Source organism: Melospiza melodia, chromosome 3 (genome assembly GCF_035770615.1).
Source record: "Melospiza melodia melodia isolate bMelMel2 chromosome 3, bMelMel2.pri, whole genome shotgun sequence".
Taxonomy (NCBI): Eukaryota; Metazoa; Chordata; class Aves; order Passeriformes; family Passerellidae; genus Melospiza; species Melospiza melodia.
Genome location: NC_086196.1, coordinates 26,090,300 through 26,112,633, shown reverse-complemented (window position 1 = coordinate 26,112,633; position 22,334 = coordinate 26,090,300). Strand labels below are relative to the sequence as shown.

The window sequence follows — 22,334 nt, the reverse complement described above, 5'->3', positions numbered from 1 at the left end:
GCGATTGCCTACTTTCTCTAAATTCTACATATTCCGCTCACGTACATTCAACAACCTGGAAGTTTTGACCTTAAATCAATTATTTGTGCCGTGTCCCTGGTTAGCTGAGGGAGCCAAGGATCTCAGGATAGTGGCATATCCCTTGTGGCTATCCCTTACCTTTGTATCCCCTTGCCATCTTAACTCCTTGGAACAGGAGGTATCTCCTCGCCTGTCACTGACCATGGAGGTGACCTGCATACATAGGGAGGGGACCTGACTTTTATAGGACTAATTTTAGGACAAAATACATCCTGAACAGTCATGAACAAAGAACTCTTTTGCAGTACTTACTTAATTTGCTGCAAAGCTTTGTCCAGTAAATATTGAACAATCTGTGTTACCGTTACATCTCATTGTGAATTTGTATAGAAACCAAAGCTTTCTTGCACCATTATGGTACTTTTGGTCACAGCCTAAGTTTTCATCCTGAATTAGGAAGCAATTGAGCTGAAGTCTTCCACTTCTCAATTACTGAACTATGGTGTCTTTTTTCTACATAAAGTGTTTCATATCCAAAGTTATTCACAACCTAGTCCAGTCAATGTTTTTGATTGCTTTTTTGCAGATTTCTCATGATAGAAAGATACTGAAGGAAGTTTTACAGAATTAGAAAGAAAAGCTGCATCCTGATATCATCCATTTTCCTCCACCAAAAATGCACTTTTCTTCAATTCCACAATATTCAGCATATATTTAATGGACTGAATGGGAGTGGATTTAAATCCAAACCTGAATCTGGTGTTGGCATAATATAAGCATAAAATAGCACCTGCTATTTCATTAATGAATAGCAATAAATTTGTTTTGTGTGTTCTCTGTCCTCTCTAACACCACTAGCGAATATTCTTGGCTTCTCCAGAAACATGAACAAATGTGTGTTTCTGCACAGATTATCATGGCATCTATAAAACACTTTTAAAAATTAAAATATCTATTGAAGGGTTGAAAAATTTTATAATAATCTTTATTACTTTCAGTTTCAGTTTACACAGTTTTCCTAAATCAGTGAAAGCTGATGAACCCATTTTTATGGATTTCCATCAGAAAAAAATTTGGGCTCATACCAGAGGTAATTCTGAAATCTCATGACATTTAGTGGCATAGTTTCATTTCCTTCAGTTATCCAGCTGCAGTAGCAGGCTACTGCAGTTACTCAGCTTATGATATTTGCATATTTTGTTGGTTTTATTATAAGAGGAAAAGAAATAAAATTTCCATAATATGTTTTATTTATTTCCTGAGGACTTTCACTTACACAAGTAGGCACTAAATATTTGAAATTGACTTTCCAAAGCACAACAGTAAAAAACTTTAGAGTTTGGCTTAGTTTCATTTAAAACAGTAAAAACTGACCTTGTAAACATTTCCATAGGAGGTAGGATACATACATTTGACAATCTGTCAAATATGAGAAAGTAAACAGTTACTCTGTGGTCCTAATAAATAATGAGCAACACAGGCATTAAATAAACATTTTATATATATATAAAAAAAGATAAAAGTGAAAGACTAAAATAGCATTTTTAATAAATTAGGAATAGATGTAATAATTTCTTTATGACTTATTCTTGCGTGCAAGAATCGCTGTCTCTTTCTGCTTACCCTGAATTTCTGACTGAAAAGCTGTAATGATGAGAACAATCCTGAGAGATTCATAAGTAGGACTCAATCTAAATATAGTTATTTTCTGTGTGTGGAGGGTTGATAACATTGCTAAAATGGCTTCTTTAACACTATATGTACTACTTTTATCTTCCACCAACTTGGGAGGGGATTATCATCATAGCCTTAATGTCCGGCATTGGAAAGTAAGCTTAGGGCACAGACATGTCACTCTCAGTCAGGTTCCTCCAGCAGCTGCTCCCATGAAGACAGTGTTGATTGGTGGTAAAGATGGTACCATATCTCTATTTGGTGGGGCACGGACCTCCAGAGTTTCCTGGGAAGGGAACTGACCAGATGTCCCATACATACACTGCGACGAAGATGTGGTTTGCAAGTTTGAAGCTGTGGGGAAAAAAGGTCACCATCACTGCAAGTTTTCAATTTATTCAATTTAACAGAAATCACAATCCAGTTTCATTTGATGGAAACTCCTATCTACTAGGCACAACATCCGAAGGACAGAAATGTCTGATGTTCTGTGCAGGATTAACAGGTAAGCAGTAGGAAGATGTAATCTTGTGTAGAAATAAAGTGCTCTAGTTCTTATCTTCCATGCAACCCTTTTTGGAATGTGAGACCAAACTTGGCTGCTATTTATTTTATAACAAAATAAACCCTTTGGGATTGGATATTTCTGCCTAAAATTCACTCAGTGGGAGCTTTGCCTATTACACAATTGTTGAAGCACAGAATGGAGGACCAGAGCACAGGCAGTATATACTGAGACAGCCCTAGCCCAGGATTCATTTGATCTGCTTGACAGTGAGCATCTCCAAGAGACCCTAGAAAAGCCCAGTCTATTTTTAGTTTACTTAACAATCAGAAAGTGCTTCCTAATACTCGTTTTTGTGCAACCCAGGCCAATCATTCCACTGCTCCTGGACAATGGATTATAAACCTCAAAGCAAATTTATTAAACTCAGTTTTAAGGCAAACACATCCTAAGTACCAAGCTGCTTCATCTCTATGTTGCATTTCATATATTGTGTATGTGAGCTGCAATTAAACACTCAGCATTTGATAGGATACTGAAAGTTCACAGCTGCTCCTCAGTTGTTGGCTGTACTTACGCATAGGGGTCCGGCAGGCAATAGAAGGTGAGGACTCTGAGTAGTAGGAGCCTGTTTGTTTTCTTCTGCTGTCATCCAAGATATTCAGTGGATCATGTACATCACTGTAGGATGGCAGAGGCCGAATGCTGCTGACACTGCTGATTACAGAAACGTGTTGGTCCACCATTGTTCCAAGTCTGTGAGATTCTGAATAGTTTATGCTGTTTCCATAATATCCTAATTGAAGATTAAAAAAAAAAAAAGAAAATTAATGAAACTACTGGGTAATGTATGAGCCTGTGATAACCTTGGAAAAACAGTACTTGTTACTGGATGAAGCTCTTCACAATAAGATTATTTGTATACACACATATACACACATATACACATATATACAGATATATACACACACAGCTCAGGAAAATAAGCAGCATATGTAAAGATGACCCAAAAGAGAGGTGGTAACAAGGAAACCAAAATATTATAAGGGTTCAGTCATGTCTTCAGTTTCTTTCCTTCTAAGTTCAGAATCAAACATAGCCTGCAATCATTGGCCTTAAGAGACACCACGGGGAGTCATAAGCACAGTTCAGTGCTTCCTTCTGAAGCTTACGATGAAGGAAAGCATACATGGAAAGAAATTCTGCAGGGTAATATGTACTCCCTGCATAGACAAATCCATATGAAAGTGACATTTCCACTGTGCCTTTCCTCCAGAAGAGGGAGGTGTTTTGCAGACTATACCTCTGAGGGAGTAATTTTACATTTGAAGTATGAGAAATGAGAGGGACAAAGTCCCAAACTATTGCTAGTGCACATTTTTATACTTCTTTCCACCCTGCAACTCAAATGATCCATTATGCTGATCCCTGAGGTAAGCTATCTTGTGTCTGCTCTGTTTCACAGCAAATGTTTTGGGGGCTTTTCAAGGGATTGTTAAACCATAAGATCATCCTGGTTTTTCTTCCTTTGTGCAAGATTTGGTGAAGATACCAAAGGAAGATTATATAGGGCAGCAGATGCATTTGAGGTCAACTGAGGATTCACCAGAGGAAAATAAACCCTTAAATAGCTCATTAAGATGCTTTACAATCTCTGTGTGTTATCAGAGAAGTGGAAAACAGGAATGTAAAAATAAAAGCCAAAATACATCTTCCACAGAAAAAAAAGGCAGAGAAAAAGTGTTTTACTCCAGCAATGAAAGAGAAACAAAAGGAAAAAGAAAATACGTATTAATACCGTTGGAAGCGTTAGCAGGATAATCTGCTCCTGGACATGTAGACACTGAGTTGTTCAAGAAATTGAAGCTCCCGCTATTCAGAAACTGCATATTGTGTGTGTCCTGAGACATGTTGGAGGGACCATAGCTGGAAGGGGATCTGGCATTGTAGGGAGACACAGCACAACTGTTGCTGAAGTAGTCTCTGGAGAACTGCTGTTCACTCAAGGCATTGAATCGGCTGGGCTCTGCTCTGTGGTCGTAAACTCCTGAAGTGGAATGGGCCTGTGTCCTGAACATAGCCTGGTAATTGGAATTGTTTCCATAGTAACTCTGATTGGTCTGTGACAGAGTCTGATAAAGGGGTTCTGAGTAGGAAGAGCACTGTGAATGTGTCGATAGCATGGGACCTACACTGGGAGGTCTCACAGCCATTGGCCCCTGGTTGATCACACTTCCTCGGCTGGCCATGGCTGGTGAAATGGGGGGAGTCATGAGGTGACCGGCGCTCTGAGACAGCTCCATTTGATCTGGAATAAATAAACATTAACTGCGATTAGTGTCCATTCCTCAGTACTGCTGTTAAAACACAAACCATCTAATGAAGTGCAGATTATCATTTGAAACCTTTACAGAAAATATGCACTGCCCCCCACCTATATAATTCATAACTTTTATTTCATGGCTTCAGGGTATAAGACTTCTCCCTTTCATTCTCCAGCTTCGAGGTCAGCTGGAGAATATATGTATAATATATGTATAATGAATGTATAATTTATACATTCAGTGGGAATTCCCAACATTATGTGCTCCTTATGTGCTCCAGGTTTACTGCTCATTCTCTATTCACAAGAACCTCACCAAGCCAAGAGTTCTAAGATAGTTTTACCATTTTTCCAAGAGGAACTATTACTGGCAGAGTAATTACAGTTGCTGACTTCTGTAAATCACCACACAAGGTCAGTTCATGAAATGCTGTTTACTGGAGGTTTTCATAAATGCATGTGGTCACTGTTCCTCCTACAGCAACATGTTACCACTAACTGAAAGACTAACAATCAAATTAGGGAAGGAGAAGCTGGAAGAGTTGATACACACCTGTCAGCTGCATGCTCTCCCCATCTCCTGTGGTGAAGGGGTTGAGGCCAGAAGGTGCACTGCTGGGCTGGCCAGCTGACAAGGACACGTAGGTTTGCTCTCCTAGGCATTCGTTTTTGACTGAGGTGTCACTGGGCAGAGGAGTGGCTTTGTTGCGATTTGCTAGGAAGCAGGAGCTTGGTGATGCAGTGAAGGTGGCTTTGCTTGCATCTGGAAGGGTAAATGAAAACCCTTGTTGGTTGTTACGTATCCTCACTGCACACAAGTTCTGTTTGTATCATTTTCCCTGACCACAGATCTACATCACACAGTTTCAGCTCCTTACTGAAGCCATCATATCGAAAGTATGAATCAGATTTATTCCCTTGAAGTAAATGTTAACAACGAGGTCAAATAAAATGTATTAAGAGTGAATCAGGATGGACATTTCATCCTGAAGAACTAACAATGGCAACTTTAGAATGCCTGAACTCTCTTTTCATATTGATATCTAGAGAAAAGCAATTGTTATACTCAAGAGTTCTTCAGCTTTTTGCAGACTATTGATAAAGTCAGTTTTACTGTTCTTCAGAGGAAACCATGATTCTACCTTATGGTTTCAAGTACTTCACCTAAACACACAAGGATAAGGCAACTGTCACACAGGCCAAAGTTTTTCTTCTGGAGGCTGAATTGAAAGAAGTACAGCACTTACTGTCAGACAAATTCTATGCATGTTTGCTGTAGCAAAGTGCAGATTTAGAGTAGCAACAACCAAAAAGTTAAGGATTGACTGCCAGTGCTAATGCCAATAAAAAACAATTCTGCAAGTTTCTGAAGTTTCAATGGATTTTTAATGATTAACTTGGACCAAAACTTGATTCAAATCAATCTTCATTCTTTTTATAGCAAAGGACCTGGAACATATAATTTCAAGCTGCCTAACTTTGAAGAAGCCTGGTAGATGGAAAATGCTAAGGATAGTGTTTTCAAATAATTTTATTTCTCTTCCATGTACTAATACTTCAATTACATGGTAAATAAGGCTTCAAACTTGTGTTTCAACGTTGAAAGGATATTTGCACTCTGGTAACATTTAATAGATCCCTGGTTCAAGTTGTAATTACATATTTAAGCTTTGGGGAAAAACTGAACTAGGAATTCCTGTCCTTTCTGCTACTTATATTTCTTTTCACACTTCGGTTCATGGTCCTTTGGATGTAAGTCTTCGCTGTATCCAAGATAACTTCAGTGATCCCTAGTATTGACATTCCAATTGAATGTGAATTGTGGTAGGAAGGTGGGAATGAATTGCTGAGTGAATGATCACAAAATTTTCAGGTAAATTTGACAATGTTGCACATAACCACACCTTCAGGAGAACACAGTAAACTTGCTTCTGCTTAAACAAATACATCAGTTTCTAAACATACCGGAGTAAATGCAAAAGAAGCAAGCTCTAGTTACCTAAATTCTTCATGTATTTGTCCAGTAGATTCTGGAGCTCTTGTTCTTTGTCATTATTGAACTGTGTCTCCATGGCAAGCAGGATGTACTCATCTAGTAACATGCGGATCAAATGAAAAGAACCTTTTGGAGGAGAAAGAGAGAGAGTAGCTGAGTTATCTTTGTGACCATCTCTCACCACTCCACAAGAAGCCAGTGAAACAAACAAATAATTGTGGACTTTAAATGACCTGGCAAGACCAACAAGGAATAGTGCCTAACTTCTAGCTCTAATCTCTCTTTGCACTGGCCCACCTAGCTCAATTGTTTACTGTCCTGTAGGCTATTTGACCACTAATTACATCAAAGAAAAATACTGATGAAAGTGAGACATGCTTTATACTTGAAGAGAGCACACAGTGGAACTAGATAAGGCTGAAGACTGCTAGAATGCCTCTGCTCTATTTCTGTTTGCCTTGTGTTAAATAACCAGACAATAACTGGTAAAGTCTTTGACCTTATTTCAAGGATATATCACATTTAAAAAATGTATGTGGCCATCCAGTAATTTCAAATACCCTCTGAATTTTAGATAACAATGTACCTATGACTAAACATACTAGAGTTTGTTTCACTTGCTCTGCCATCTTCTCTCTTATATAAGGTTCTTTCTGAGTGTTTCCAAAAATTCCTAAAGATGCATGTGTGACCCTTAATTTTTAAAAGCCACAAATTCTTAAATCGATCATCTGGTGATTCCAGAATTAAGTGTGTGGTGACTTTCCAAATTTCTTTCACTTTTATTAGAACATATCATGCACAAGAACTTACATACAACAGTATTTTTTTTACCAAACTGATCTACAGGTGAAAACAATAATTTAAATCTTTTGTCTCTTATACTGAGATATGCAGTCATTGCCATATTAAAACAAAGCTTCTAGCACTTAACTATCAAAGCAGTATCAAAACAGCAAGTCAAAAGAAAAGTACCATTTACAAACAACCTCATGACACAGGTTACCAGCAAAAAATATTGCTAGCATTACTGTGAAATATTAGTTTGAAAAATACATCAAACAGTATTTGTGGCTTTGATCAAAGAATTTTTAGATTAGGATGTGTTCCTCAGAATAGGAAACAGTAGAAAGCTGGAAAGTGCTTAAAATATATGTACAAAATATGAGTGTTTTTATAAAGCTCAGGTACCAAAACTTGATGCATTGTTTAGAGTTAGGTTATGCATGACTCGAGCACCGAAAAAGCTCCATTTCAGAAGGAAGTCCTGAGCTCTCTTCTTTAGAGACCTCCCATTTTGCTTGCTTGCCTGAAAGAGATCAGTAAAATACTGTTAGGTATGCTCACTGGCTTTTTGCCAAGAGGAGAGAAGAATTGAACATCCTCAAGGACTCCTTAACTCAGGGTGATGTGGCAGAGTGAACCAAGCTGCCTGATTCAAACTCTCTCCCTGCTCTGTGACCTAACTTGGTAAAACAGCAGCCTTCTCTCCTTCCAGGGCAATCACAGAATGGTGTCTGTCAATGTCAGATGAAGCAAGCTGCTTACTGCTTGGGCCCTGATGGGACATAAATTACTCCATAGTCTAGTACTAAAGGTGCCAAGTTGTTCTGTAACTACACAGGTGAGGAAGGAGGGAAGGAAGGAGGGAAGGAGGGAAGGAAGGAGGGAAGGAAGGAAGGAAGGAAGGAAGGAAGGAAGGAAGGAAGGAAGGAAGGAAGGAAGGAAGGAAGGAAGGAAGGAAGGAAGGAAGGAAGGAAGGAAGGAAGGAAGGAAGGAAGGAAAGAAGGAAGGAAGGAAGGAAGGAAGGAAGGAAGGAAGGAAGGAAGGAAGGAAGGAAGGAAGGAAGGAAGGAAGGAAGGAAGGAAGGAAGGAAGGAAGGAAGGAAGGAAGGAAGGAAGGAAGGAAGGAAGGAAGGAAGGAAGGAAGGAAGGAAGGAAAGTCCCCCTAGCACTGCTATTCCATAAAAAAAGGGAATGGAAATTAGTCTTTGTACTTTAATTTAATCTGTGTAATACTGGTCAGAATTTCTCTTACAGAATGGTATGATACCATCATGATGATCAAAGTGGTGCTTTTAATACTGCTCATTTCATACAGTCACTTTGCTCTGGCAGTGATTTGTTCATGTGGCAACATGAATGCCCTGTTACTTTCTCAAACAGCAAGCAGAAAGAAGCTGTTGTGTGAGTTTGACAGTAGCCACACTTTAGCATGAACAGAAGGCAAACAGCAGTGGAAGGATTATGTGTTCTGTAAATTATTAGCTTCTGCTCAAGTTGACCTAGCTTCATATCAAAACTTGTTGGTACTTCTTCCCTTAAGTACATGAAAACAATGCTAGGAAGCATACCCATTACCTTTAATAATATGGTATCACATAGTAGATGCTGAATGGAAAATTGCTTCACCTTTTCTGCCTGATTTGCTTATCAGAAATTGTATTCTAAATTGTGGAATGAAATTTAGACTCCAGTCTAAAATTAATTGAGATTACTCAGCTTCAATGGGATTTTTTTTTGCCTAGGGAGATTTCTCTGTGTGTGAGGACTTTGGCTCTGCTGCCCTGAGTAATCCAAAGCTCCTCATTGTGCTGCTCAAGTGTCAGCAATTATTAGGAAACTCAGAGTACTTTAAAAAGAAAGAAATTATCACTGCCTCCCCTGAAATCTGGGAAAACAGGCAAAGAAAGGAAAAAGGGCATGCCTATGGTTTTCCTATAAGTGGCAGTCTCTCTTCTGCCAGCCAGTTGATGCTAACTGTACTGTCTCATCCTTTTGCACCCATCCATATCAAGATCCTACCTTAAACAATGAATGAGTTATTGCATTTTCTGTTTAAAAAAGTCTGATGAGAAGACCAGTGTTCAGCTATTAGCCAACAATATGTAACGTTATATTCTACTAGATTACAGTAATTAGAGTCACAAATTGGGTAAATATATTTTACTTAGTTGTAAGAAAAAAATCCTTTCTCTTGTTCTAGCTGCAGTTTATTAATCCCTACATAACTACATTCATATAAAATACTTGTGGTGAAAATGCATCTTGGTAATTGGAGATGGGAAGGGGAATCCCATCAAACCATCAATTACTGAGTTAAGCACCTTACAAAGCTACAAAACTATATCTTCCATCCTGAAATGTAGAAATCCTTCAGGAGGCTAGCAGTAACTTATACCACACACAGTACCACCCAAATGCCATGGGAGAGAGAATTGCTTCTCTAAGGAACAACTTTTGCTCACCTTACTCAGAGCAATCCCCCTGCGATTCTGCAGGCACACATAAGGTCACAGGATTTCTGTCACATACAGTTTGTCAAAGTGCTGACTTTGGTGTCTTAGCTACAATGCCTCCTAGTTTGTCACACATGTAACACTGCTCAGCATGATTAATTTGGACTAATATCACAGGAACCTCTGACACCAAATTACAAACTTCCCTGTCACAGTAAAGGAGATAGGAGAAAAGATGAAAAATCCTTGTGGAAAGTCAGTGGGACTGCATAAGAGTTAGGGGAGTAGGATTTGGTCTGGAGTCAGGCAGAACATTTGAAAGGTACCTTGATAACCCTTTGCTCAACCACAGTATCCAACCATTCAATGAATGATTCCACAGTGGCATTCTTCTTTAGGAGGTCCTTCAGTTCTTGGAACACTGTAATAGAGTCATCTACCATGTAAAAAGGAGAACATATCATTGCACTCTATTCTGAACATGAGAAAAAGCCACTCACCAGCCATATGACAATATTGTAGCATGGAAAGGAAAATCAAAGAATTAGAGCAGTGAAGAGATAAGTAATTCCCCAGCAAAGCAAGCACACACACATCCACCACACACATGCATTTTAATTACTTAAGCATTACAATGACACAGGTTGTAAGACAATAAAGTTTTATAAGAAAATAAAAGCAAAAAAAGATTATTTTATTTTCCATTCCTTCGAGGATTCAATCTTGCAAACCTTTCTAGTACTACATTTGTTAATAAAGTTTTCTCTGCAATATTACAAATCTGCAGTTTCCTTCATATTTTACAAGTTTCTCACTGTAGGATATAAATTTATTTTCCTCAATTCCCATTTTCAAAAAAGTGCGTGAAGGACCAGCTATTTCTCTTCTTATTTTCTTTTTTAACCAATGTGAAAGAAGACAAAGAGTAAAATATAAAAATAACTACAGAAAACATGGTAAAGGGGCAACTCAAATGAAAATGTGAATAGGATTGTGAATTATTAAAGAGAACAAACTTTCATAATCAAAGTAATAATAGTTACAGGACAACACATTGCTATTCCTTTCAGCTCTTGAAACTCTGATCAACATGACTCCTATGACAAAGTTCTCTTTTTAGCAGAGAAAATTACTATATTTATTTTTCAAAAATGTATATGAAAATTAACTACCTCAGAATTTACGCTTCTCTCTATTTTGTGTATGAAAATAGCTGCTACACTAAATAGAAGATTACATATATTTTTAAAGCTCAACTTTCAGAAGAAAATATGATTAATTTTAAAAAATTAACTAGCTCAATTATTCATTATGCTAGGCCATAATGAAATGGAATTTCAGACAAAACTTTCAAGAACTGATTTGTTCAATATTCCCACATAGGATAGGGCCAAGTTTCAAAAGAGGTTTGCAACTGACATGTAAATGAATTTTTCAGCAACCATTTAGAGTCATCTAGCTGTGACTTGAAAACTTTCCAGCACAAGCTTCTGTTCTTGTAGGACAAGTCAGGGCAATCAATTGGTTTTCTTAACCTACTGTTAAGTTTATGGTGAACTAGATTAGAGAAAGCAGAGTCTATGAGTGCCCTGTCTCAGTCAGTCCAAGTAGACTGGTGTGGCATGGAATGAAAGAATTTACTTTTAATGGTAAAAATATATCACCATAGACTTACATTCACTGTAAACTTCCCCATCAGAGTCTGTGCTCCCTGACACTGCAAGGAGGGCCTGAGAACCAATACTATTCAAATCAACTTTTTCAATATCCGACACCATGGAATTCACCACGTGCTGATCAAAAAGAGCTGGCCGAGCAATCTGCAAGAGAAAGCAAGGTAAAATGCTGAGACTTTGTTGTGGTTCTGCCCCAGCTGGCAGCTAGGCACCACAGAGCCACTCACTCACTCCCTAACCTGCCAAGGGATGGGGGAGAGAATTAAAGAATAAAAGTAAGAAAATGTGTTGGTTATGTTAAAAACAGTTTGATATTTTAAAAAAGAAATAATGAAAATAGCAACAACAATAATAATTTAAAAGTTTAAAAGAAACACCAAAGAATAACAATTAAAACAATTTCTCACCACCAACTGACCAATGCCCAGCCAGGTCGCTGAGCAGAGGTCCCCTGCCAAACTTCCTCCCAGTTTTATTGCTGATTTGTGGTAAGGAATATCCCTGTGATCAGCTGGGGCCAGCTGTCCCAACTGTGTCCCCTGCTAAATTTTTGTGCACCTCCAAATTACTTGCTTACTTGCAACTTACTTGAGGGCAGTGTGGTGTAAGAAGCAGAAAAAACCTTGGCTGCGTTAAACACTGCTCAGCAGTAACTAAAATAGCCCTGAATTGTCAATAGTTTCCTGTACAAATCCAAAACACAGACCCATACCATGATGAACAAAATCAGTTCTATTGCAGCCAAAACCAGTACAGGCCCACACCTGGGGAGCACCCAAAAACTGCTCAGAGAAGAATCTTATTATGTTTAGTTTTATTGTCATGGCTGGGTTTTATTCCCATGGCTGGGCATGATCATCACAAATCACAAGATGTTTCCCTTTCATTAGACTCCTGATGTTCTTCTAATGTGCCTTCCTATCAGATTATCTTCACAAGATCACCTATATACTCTTTTTGTATTTATGAAAGACAAAACCAGGTCAAGATGAGTCTCTGGTGTGCCTACAGTTATTCATGAGGACTACCACTACCACCTTGAAGCCCAAGATGCCAGCACGGAAGGAAGTTTCTTGAAAGGCATTGTATCCTTTTGGATAATCTACAAAACCATCACATGGAGGTGACTCTTAATTGCAGATACCTGTATCCTGACAACAAAGCCTTGGAGTCTCCAACTACCTGTCATTCCCATTTCTTCTTTCCACTCAAAACTCAAATAGAAATAGAAATAGAACACCATGGACAAGGCAGCGAATCTTTGCTAGGCAAGAAGGATCATCCAGTATTTTTCCAATTTGGTACTAAACAAAATACACAAATATTCCACTTGATCGTTTTATTGAGAATAGTTCCTCTGGTGGCAGTTCATTATAACCATGCTCCTTGCTCTCTTTTCTGGTACAAAACTTTGAAGTTCTGGTCAGATCTATTTATGGTCACTTTCTAATTTCATGGTTAAAACTACAAGATTTAAGTCTTCCATGGCTGAAGGTCAACCTTGAAAAAATAATGCATTATATCTCATAGCCAGAAAGGTACAATGACTACAACTGACACATTTTTGAATGTATAATCTTATTCTGTTTACCTGTGCTAGGTGTAGGAATGATGTCTGTCGTTTCAGGGAGGAAACAAATCTTCGTGCAATAGGCAATTTCTTATCTATCAGGCTTTCTGGTAGATTTTCCAAAGAGGAAGCAACCCACTGTTCCCAGTTTTTTGCAAAACTTCTTATATCTGCCAGTAAACTATAAGGGAAACAAAAAGTGATTTAGAGAATCACCAATAAAAATTGTGTGGCATTAGTTTAAATAATTGGGTTTCAATCTAGGGCTAACAGACTTCTGAACATACCTGGAAATTCCTCCTCAGGTGTTACCAAAAGAAACAGGAAATGACCAATCCCTGATCTATATATTGACTACATATTGATACATACCTCCTCTGGGAAAAACTGTGGGCCAATTGGGACAATAAAACGCTATACAATATTTGAAGCTGCTCTAGACCTGCCCTCAGAGCTGACACTATTTTGCCATACATGCTCTAGTGTTCTAAAAATGAGCAGTGTTGCCATACATACTCTAGTGTTCTAAAAATAAATAGAGTGAGAAAATTTCTCTAGAATATAGAATTACTGGTATTTATCTGGAATATGCCTAAAAATCAGAATGTACCGTGGTTATTTTCAAATACCTACCTTTCTGGCATTTCTTGCATTGTTGCAGGGATGAGTACATCTGTAAGAACCTTCAAAAAGTTAACAGAAAATGACATCATGCTTCCACTGGCCATTCATTTATTCATTCATTCATTCATGTCTGTCTTGTCTACTTAGATTGCAGAAAATTTACACAGAATAAAGCCATTCAACCTACTGTCTAGATATTTATATGCCTGGATTTTTCCAATCACTGTTAGACAGGAACATATGAGACATTCATATACTTATTGTGTATCTTCATAGCAGTAAAATGAGAAAGAAATCAAACAAGACATGATATCCCCCATGTCTTAAAGAAGGGAAACCAGCAGAAGTGAGATCATAAACACTTTGTCTTTTCTAGCATGACCATGTCTCTATAAAGCAGATACTCAAAAATCTCCCAAGTCTTTGCTGTTGACTCTTCCTTCTACCAAACTGGACATGGCACTGCAGGCATTCAGAGTTCAGCCATAGAGTTCTCTGTAGCCAAGTGTTCTGTGGAACAGTTTTGGCAAAAAACTGTGCCATCTGGCATACCCCCTAGGAAATATTACTGTGGAGGACAAAGTTGTTAGACAATATTCAAGAAATCTCCTTTCTCTGTTAATATAAATAGTTTGATAACAATCCAATGTAATTCCTTATTCCTTCTGTCAGATGTAAAGAATATCTAACATGATTATAGATAAGAAATAGTGAGGGACAAAGAAGAGGCAAATAGCAAATGTATGAACTTCTGAGAAATTCGGTCTTATTCAATTTATAATTTAATGATCCTCTAGTATTTCTTCTTCTGTCACGTTAAATCTATCATAAATAAAGTTAATATTGAATCTATTGAGACAACACATTTAAAGCAGGAAAAACCTCATAAACTCAAGGTACATTATAACCTCTACAAGTAAATGAGGCTTAATGACCCATCTCCTGGGTAGTAATTATGATTCTTGATGCTAATTACCTTTACTTTACTATGCTAACTAAAACACTTCTTACTTTACAGCTTTTTATGCTTTTAGGAATTATATATTTTCATCTTTTCTGAATCTTCCCCCATATTTTTGTGCAGTAAAGAAAGACAGATTACAATAAGGTATCAGAGCTATTGATATTGAGGAATTGACTGGTTGGTGTTTACTATTGAACCAATACTTATTTCTTCTCATCAATATGTGATATGAAATCTGCTAGAGAGACACTTACATGAGAATCCTTCCCTATTTCTATGGCGTGTCCTATCAAAGAAACGTAAAGTACTTTGCATCAACTAAATAATCATCTGATCTGACTTTCCAAATGGGAAACTCAGGAAATTTTGGTGGCATCATTTTCTTTTTTCCCCAACACTCCATAATTTATTCCTGACCTTGCAACACTCCTGAGGGTCACTTAGTTTGAACTTTTTATGTGGTCATGCCATGAGTTAGATCAAAGAACTCATATGGTACAAAAGCTCCACGAAGCAAGTATTCATTGATTTTTTTTATTTAAACCCAGAGCAGTTTAGAGTGTAGCAGTTTTGCTGGTACATGTAGCAGCAAGAGAACAGAAATGAAAGGCAGCTGGCAGGAGGGGCAAGAATGTCTTTACCCAGTATTGTTCTAGCTTGGTAGCATGAAACCTTGGCCTGACATAACCTGTGAGCAGCAGACTGGCATGTGGAATCACCCTATGGATCTGCCACAGACTCTCTTTTCTGGTAGAAATTGCAATAATATTTTCAGTGAAAACAAGGCTTCAGTTTTCATCCAGGATTACCTTAGCCTTGTCAGTGAGCACATGAACATTTCTTTTAGCTACACTCAAGCAAATAGGTCAAGGTTTCACTGTTGTTGTGCTGTCCTTGGTCAAACACCAGGTGTTGAGCTGAGCTGAGACTGGAGTTCAGCTCTTACAGGTGCCCATTTTATTCCTTGATTTCAATTATTTCCTTGCTGATTTACAGCAGAAAGCAGTCAGGTCACCCTGTCATTCTATCTTTTTACAGATGCAGAAGCTGTGCTGTGGGTGAGATTATTCATGTAACTAAATGCTTAACTTACCTTATACAGTATTGAGTCACAGACACAGAAAATGTCAATGATGATGGGATTTTCAAGCAGAGGAAGAAGATGGTCAGGCATTCCTTGCCAAAAATGTAATAGGAAATGCTGGATCTAAAGGAATAGGAACCAGATTCATAGACATAAATCATGCTTTCTTGGCTTCCCATGCATATGCATCAAGAGTGTGTGTTCAAACAACCTTACCTCTTCAAAGTTCCCATTAATTGCATTGTCAAGGACACACTGACAGTGTGTTTTGTACATCATGATAAGAGTATCTACCTGTTTTGGAAGAAAGAAATATTAAACAGAGAGTTTCTTTAAGAGAGTTTCTTAAATCTTTACTGCTATGGTGATCTAAGTTTCTGCTTTGTGTAGCTAGTATTTAAACACATAATATAACAAATAATAACAAAACTGTATTGCAATGCATATTTACAAATAGACAGCCTCTATACCCAGAAGTGATGAGAACATCACTCATCTATAGCTTTATCAACAGCTTTATATCATTATTATTCAAGCACTGTTTAGGTCGTTATTTAAGTTAAGCACTGATGCTGTGGTCAGACATGTAGCATCTGAACCTGTGTACACTGTGAAAATGTGGATAATAAAGTAAGGCAATAGCCAGATTAATCAGTCAGATGGTAAAGTAAATTCACCTTTCTGAAGCTAAGATTAATCCCAAAGAGCAGTGCAAGTTAATCATTAGGCTACTATAGGCGTCTATGAGTGTTCTGAAACATCATCTAGCTGGACAAATGAGAAAATAGCTGCCAGTCATTTGGTCAAAGTTTAATCACTGCCTCACATGAACTCAGCTTTTGAAAGCAGAACTCCCTTTCATCTCATCAAGCTACTTTATCTGAATGGAGTGTTTCCATATTAAAAAAAAAAAAAGTAGTAATTTTTTAAAATTGTAGCAAATTATAAGAAATATGCAAACTCATTTAAAAAAGGAAAAGGGCTAGCGAAACCATTCTTTGGTCCTGAGTCACAGAAGGTTTGTTACAGTTTATGAACTTCTCCAGCAAACCACTATCAGATTTCAAATGAACCTGGTTGCATCATATTGCAATAGGTTCAGGATGCAGATTTCTTTGAAACCAGACCTTTCTGACTTTCAGAGCTGCTTCCTTAACTATGTATCTTTGAAAAGCAATAGCAAAGTGCGAGACTCAAGAGCATTTTAAAGAATTGTTTTTGAAAGGAGTTGATGGAAGTATGTTCTCTCCAGAAATATTAAATGCAGGAATTATCCATCTATTTTAGTGCAGACTGCTGTATTTATGGGCTCTCCAGACATCTCAGTTGCAAGCAACTCCTTAAGAGTTTAATGCAGGAATCAAACTTCATGTATGGGCTGTCTTCAACAGAGTAGCTAAATATCTTAGTTTCAATAACCTTTGGTCAGATAAGCTGAAGGAGGCAAAAGGCAGTATGAAAAGAAAACAGGAAATAAGAAAACAAGAAATGAGAGAAGAGCAGCAAGGAAAGAGAATGCAGGATACACAGAAATTCATCTTTCCCACAGTCTCCTCATAACTCGGCAAGTCTGCCCCCAGACATTCATGCACAATGCTGCTGAGCCAAAAATGAAGAGAGAATGAATTGCCAGTTTTTTTCCATTGTTGGAGCAGTAAAAATCAGTTTGTTTATACTGCTGTGTTGGGTCTCCAAGGAACCTCAAACATTTGTCAGATTTAAATTCAATGAGAATGCTGTCTATATGAGAGATGTCACTTCCCTGATGGAGACTATAGCAGCAGGTGGTGCACACTGCTAAGTATACCAGTTCTTGGGCTTTCTTTATGAATTATAAGATTTCCAACTAAGATGGAAATCCTTTTGTTTAGCTTCTCCCTACAGCAATGCTAGGCTTCACTACTTTCTCAGAGCAAGCTTAGGAGGAGAGGCTCTCAAAATAACCATTATCACCAGCACTGAAAACTAAATTGAAAAGTTCAAAATGTCTGTCAAAGGATTTCTAGCACAACGTAAGCTTGTAGGGGGACAAGAAACAGCACAGATGTAACACACAGTAAAAAAGTCAAAGACATAAAACATAGAGGTATTTCCAACTGAGGAGTTATCCTTAGGGTAAGTAATACCTAGTATTGATCGAATGATTTAAATAATTTAAAAACAAACACAAACATGTTCAGGTTTTCAGCTGCTTTTCAAATAATTAATGAAAGACAGTAAAATTCATCTATTTGTTGTGAATTATTTGTTCTGTTCTAATCAGACCAAAATTTACCTTAAATCCAAAGGCATTTGTAAAGAATACAACTCTCAGTTATTTGTTTGTTTTGCTCTCCCCGTCTTACATACCATCAGTTTGTAAAATACTGGGTCAGTTAATAGGTAAATAATTCAACCACCTTTCCATTGGAAAGCCGGTTAATCGGTGTTAGTAAAGGTTTGCCCCCTCTATAAATCAGTCACCTCTGTTTGATTACGGACATTTCTGGCTCTTTCATGTCAATACCTCAAAGGCTAAGATATGAAGAAACATTCTGTGGCAAATTTCTGATCTCTTAGAGGAGAAGGAGCTCACTTTTTACCTTGTCTTTAGAAATGCACCCTTGAAGCAAAAGATGTTGAGCACTTGGAAACTCTGGGAGGAGTGTTCCAGTTTTGGAACTCAGAGAATATTTACGAGTAAAACCACCCTGAAAAGGAAGAGAAAAAGCAGGAACATTGAAATAGCTAATACTGTTACATCTGAAACCAAAAATTCATGCTAAACTTGCATATTATTTAATGAGTCTCTCAAGGTTCCACAATACTTGCATTCAGATAATCCTTCAAAAATATTGATGCTTATCCAGATCTGGACGCCAGCTCAGGAAGGTTATTAAATATATGTCTATATATAACCTCCACAGAACATTCTTCAGGTCTCAAATGCTATGATTAAGGTGAAACCCTCATCCTCAAGAGAAGAAAATACAATCTGTGCTACAGTTCTGCTCTTACTGGCTGAACTGTAGTTATGCTCATAGGACTGCATTCAAATCTAAAGACCATTTGGCTTAAACCCTTCATTCTATTTTAGCCTAACCAGTCCTTAATGTAAAGTTAGTATGCAGAGCTACAAGCTGGCCTTCTATGTATTCCTGTGGAAAATCTTACTGCTTCTATACAGACTCCTTCTGTACTAATGCATGAAATTTATCATCTTGCATAAGGCATTTGAATGGAACTGGAAGTGACCTTTTCCTGCCCCTTTACCTACAGGCAAATTTCACTGAAGTGGGAATGGTATATAGTGCAACATATAGTGTAAAAGTGTGCAAATGTGACTATTTTTCTGTAAATGTTGACTTATAAATTGGAGGCTACTTTCAAGTGAAATTCTCTCAAATACTAAATTCAGAAAACCATACCTGTAACTGTCTTATGCAACATAAATATAGCCCTACTTTTATAGGGTTATATGTCTGACAAAACATGCAGTAAAAAAACAAAAGCATACATCATGTAAACTAATTTTGCCTGTGCTATCTACTATTCAAATACACATAAAGCTCTAAGTAAAAGAAATTGCAGAAATTTAGAAACATTAGTACTTCTTCATGTCAATGCTTCTATAGTGTTATAATTGCCTATCATGCAATAAGGAGGGTATTTTTTTTTTACAGGAGTAATTGTAATGATTTTATTATGCAATTACCCATTAAATATATTAAAAGCTCTGATTAAAAGGGATTTGTTCATTAAAAAAAAAGGCAGTGATTGTGGTGGGAGGTTTTAGAGAAGATAACCGGCAATGTTTTTTACCTTGCTAATGGACTTATTTAACTGTGCCTCAGTTCTAGGCTTAATATTTTAACCTGCTGCCACTTGCCCTTTCAATTTAATGCCATCTGTTTCTAATGGCCATTTAACATTAAGATAATGACAGTAATATTATCTGCCTAATTAACCATGCAGACTCTAATGGTGCACTAACTGGTTTAGATAAAAGAATTTGCTGATATCTCCCCCTACAGAGAGAATACTAGAAAATGTGATAAAACATACCAGAAGTAAACAGTGTCCCTGGCACTCAATAAGTGTTCATTCAAATGCCATTTACTCTGTATATTTAGACAATCAGTGCTTTAACATCTTTTCAATGTCTTTAAGTTCCCACTGAGAATTACACCTTATGCAATTGTTGTAAATCGTTTTGGAATACCTAATTGCATGTTCTTTCAAGCAAATGAAAAAGGACGTATCTATTGCCTGTTCACACTAATGAAAATATAATGCCAAAATTTCAGTACACTGAGATTATTATAATTCAGTTTTGACCATTAAAGACTTTTTTTCTCTTAAGACCTGCCTGAATAATTTCAGACAATATTGAGCTAGACAATCAAGAACTCACAATGATGTGCCCTTTCTCATTTATTTCCACCAACTTATCTGTGAACATTTTTTTCTGGGAGAACAGAGGAACTTTGGGTCAGAAACAAGACAGATTACAAGACAGATTTGTGGGATTGTCAATTCCAAGGCAGACTGCCAATGCCACATCAGAGATGGAAGAAAATATGCATCCATTTATGCCAAAGAAACCCAATATATTCCATCTCAAAACTCTGAACGAATGAATGCTTCAGTAGTGTTCATGAATATGTTGGGGCATAGCACTATCTTTTTTTGATAAGATAGCCAATTATCTGAGCAGGAAAAATGCAACAGATCTAATCTATCTGAACCTCACTAAAATACTTGACATGGTGTCACCATGGGAAATGATCAGTTATGCTGGTGAGAGTGGGGATTAGTAAAAGAATGTAAAAATATTTAAGAAACTGACTCTGGCTGAAATGCTAACAAGTTCTGTTGACAAGGAAACTACTGGGTTGAAAAGGGATTGAAGTGAAAATTCCCAAAGATCAGACTTGGGGCTGATGTGACTGACCATTTCATAGATCAAATTGGTTGACATGAGCTGATGAAATCATCAACAGAGAAAGACCAAGAGGTCATGTAGAAAGACATGGATGGCTTTGAGATAATGGTAATAAGGGGGATGAAAATCAATAGAGCAAAACTACACTCTCAGGGGCAAATAAAAATGCCTGCTATCAGCTAGGAGTTGCTTATCTGGAAATTAAAAAGGTGAAAGGCTTGCTGTGTATCAGTTGATCACAGAAGGTATATTTAGTCTAGTAAATTAAATGGTGTCAGGAAACATTCCCAGGCAATACTGGAAGAGTATCACTCAGAATGGCCTCTGGCATTCTTTTGGCCTGTGCCAATTAGCAGTATCTCAAACACCTCCAGTCATATTTCAGCATGTACTGCACATTAGAGACATTTTTTTGTGGCAATGTAGCAGAGATGTCCCTATGTCCTTTTGCAGATTCAGGAGATAATAATATGGATGCAGGATATTCCATGCCAATTGAACTCAGCACCAAATAAAAATACTGTGAGCAACCCTTAACCTTTAATGTACAATAATCCCTAATTTTCTGCTATTAATATGACCAGAATGACAGGGACTATACCATAGTATACAGTAATAAAAATGTAGACTACTTGAGGGGGGCTGGAGAACCAAAACCAATGAAGTAGGGTTCATCAGAAGGGATATTTCCAATAGCAATTGGAAACATACCATTTACAACACTTTATGATTTATTTTGCTCTAAAGATAGTAAAATCAGAACTAGTACAGTGGAAGGCTATAAGGCTGATATGAAGTTACTCAAAGCTGCTGTTTGTCCCATCCAGCAAGCAAAAGGCATAAGAACAAAATGTCATGAAGAGCAAAAACTAGAAGAAGGCAATACTGACTAGGAGGCATAAATTTCAGTTTATTTAAAAAAAAAATTCTTTTCAGCTTTCAGTCAGACATACGAGATTCTGAAAAAGGCCTCCTGCAAAAGTAACATGTAAAAACAATAAAGCTAGAGCTTGATCCTTTGCTTAAATACAGTTATGGGTAACTGGATTGCAATGGGAGCCCTAAAAGGTCTTTTCCAATCTTATTTTTCTTTGAATATTTAGAGGAAAAAATACTCAGCTTTGTTAAAAAAGGTTATGCAGTCTAAAATTTAATGAAAAGTAATGTTGCAATTTTCAAAGAAAGAAATGTGAAGGAAACCACAGGTCACATAATACTTGTATTATAACAGAAGTAAAAGGAAACAGATTGCAGCACTTACCTCATTCTTTAGCTTGCTTCCAGAGAACCTTTGAAAGTAAGCACATTTGATTATTTTTTCCTAGGCAGAACATTTGTAGAGATTATATAGATGTATGATCTATTAGAAAAATTATCACATTTTTCTAAATGCAATTACAGTTTTTTATGGGTTTTCTAATAGTTTTTTTTCCTTAACTTCTTCCACTGATTTTCAAATGCCTAGGGATAACAGGAAACTTACTAATGTCTTATAAAACATGAAGATTAAGACCACTGACTAAACACTAAAGTATAAAATCCAGTTTCATGGGTTTTTTTGGATCTTTGCCACTTCAAAACAGCTAAAAAGGTAGCATAGGTGCAAGTCCATAGTGTCTTTATAAGGAAATACATGCAGTTTTTAATGGAGCTTAATAATTCAGAGTAGAAAAAGTATACATACACACATACACACACACACACACACACACACACACAGATATATATATATATA

At 37.2% G+C, this 22,334-nt stretch overlaps 1 protein-coding gene across 1 annotated transcript in view; it reads right to left on the bottom strand.

Annotated features, from left to right (window-relative positions):
- Window positions 1-1,248: 1,248 nt before the first annotated feature.
- Window positions 1,249-22,334, bottom strand: part of RFX6 (regulatory factor X6) — a 33,587-nt gene continuing 12,501 nt past the window's right edge. Inside the window, exons 6-19 of the mRNA XM_063153339.1 lie at window positions 21,861-21,888; window positions 18,258-18,365; window positions 15,892-15,969; window positions 15,685-15,798; window positions 13,637-13,686; window positions 13,025-13,184; window positions 11,433-11,577; window positions 10,084-10,193; window positions 7,711-7,828; window positions 6,523-6,645; window positions 5,077-5,286; window positions 3,999-4,508; window positions 2,778-2,996; window positions 1,249-2,049 (exon numbers count right to left, since the gene is read on the bottom strand). Coding sequence (XP_063009409.1) covers window positions 1,883-2,049; window positions 2,778-2,996; window positions 3,999-4,508; window positions 5,077-5,286; window positions 6,523-6,645; window positions 7,711-7,828; window positions 10,084-10,193; window positions 11,433-11,577; window positions 13,025-13,184; window positions 13,637-13,686; window positions 15,685-15,798; window positions 15,892-15,969; window positions 18,258-18,365; window positions 21,861-21,888 — 2,140 coding nt within the window. The 3' untranslated portion in view covers window positions 1,249-1,882. The remainder of the gene's footprint in view (window positions 2,050-2,777; window positions 2,997-3,998; window positions 4,509-5,076; window positions 5,287-6,522; window positions 6,646-7,710; window positions 7,829-10,083; window positions 10,194-11,432; window positions 11,578-13,024; window positions 13,185-13,636; window positions 13,687-15,684; window positions 15,799-15,891; window positions 15,970-18,257; window positions 18,366-21,860; window positions 21,889-22,334) is intronic.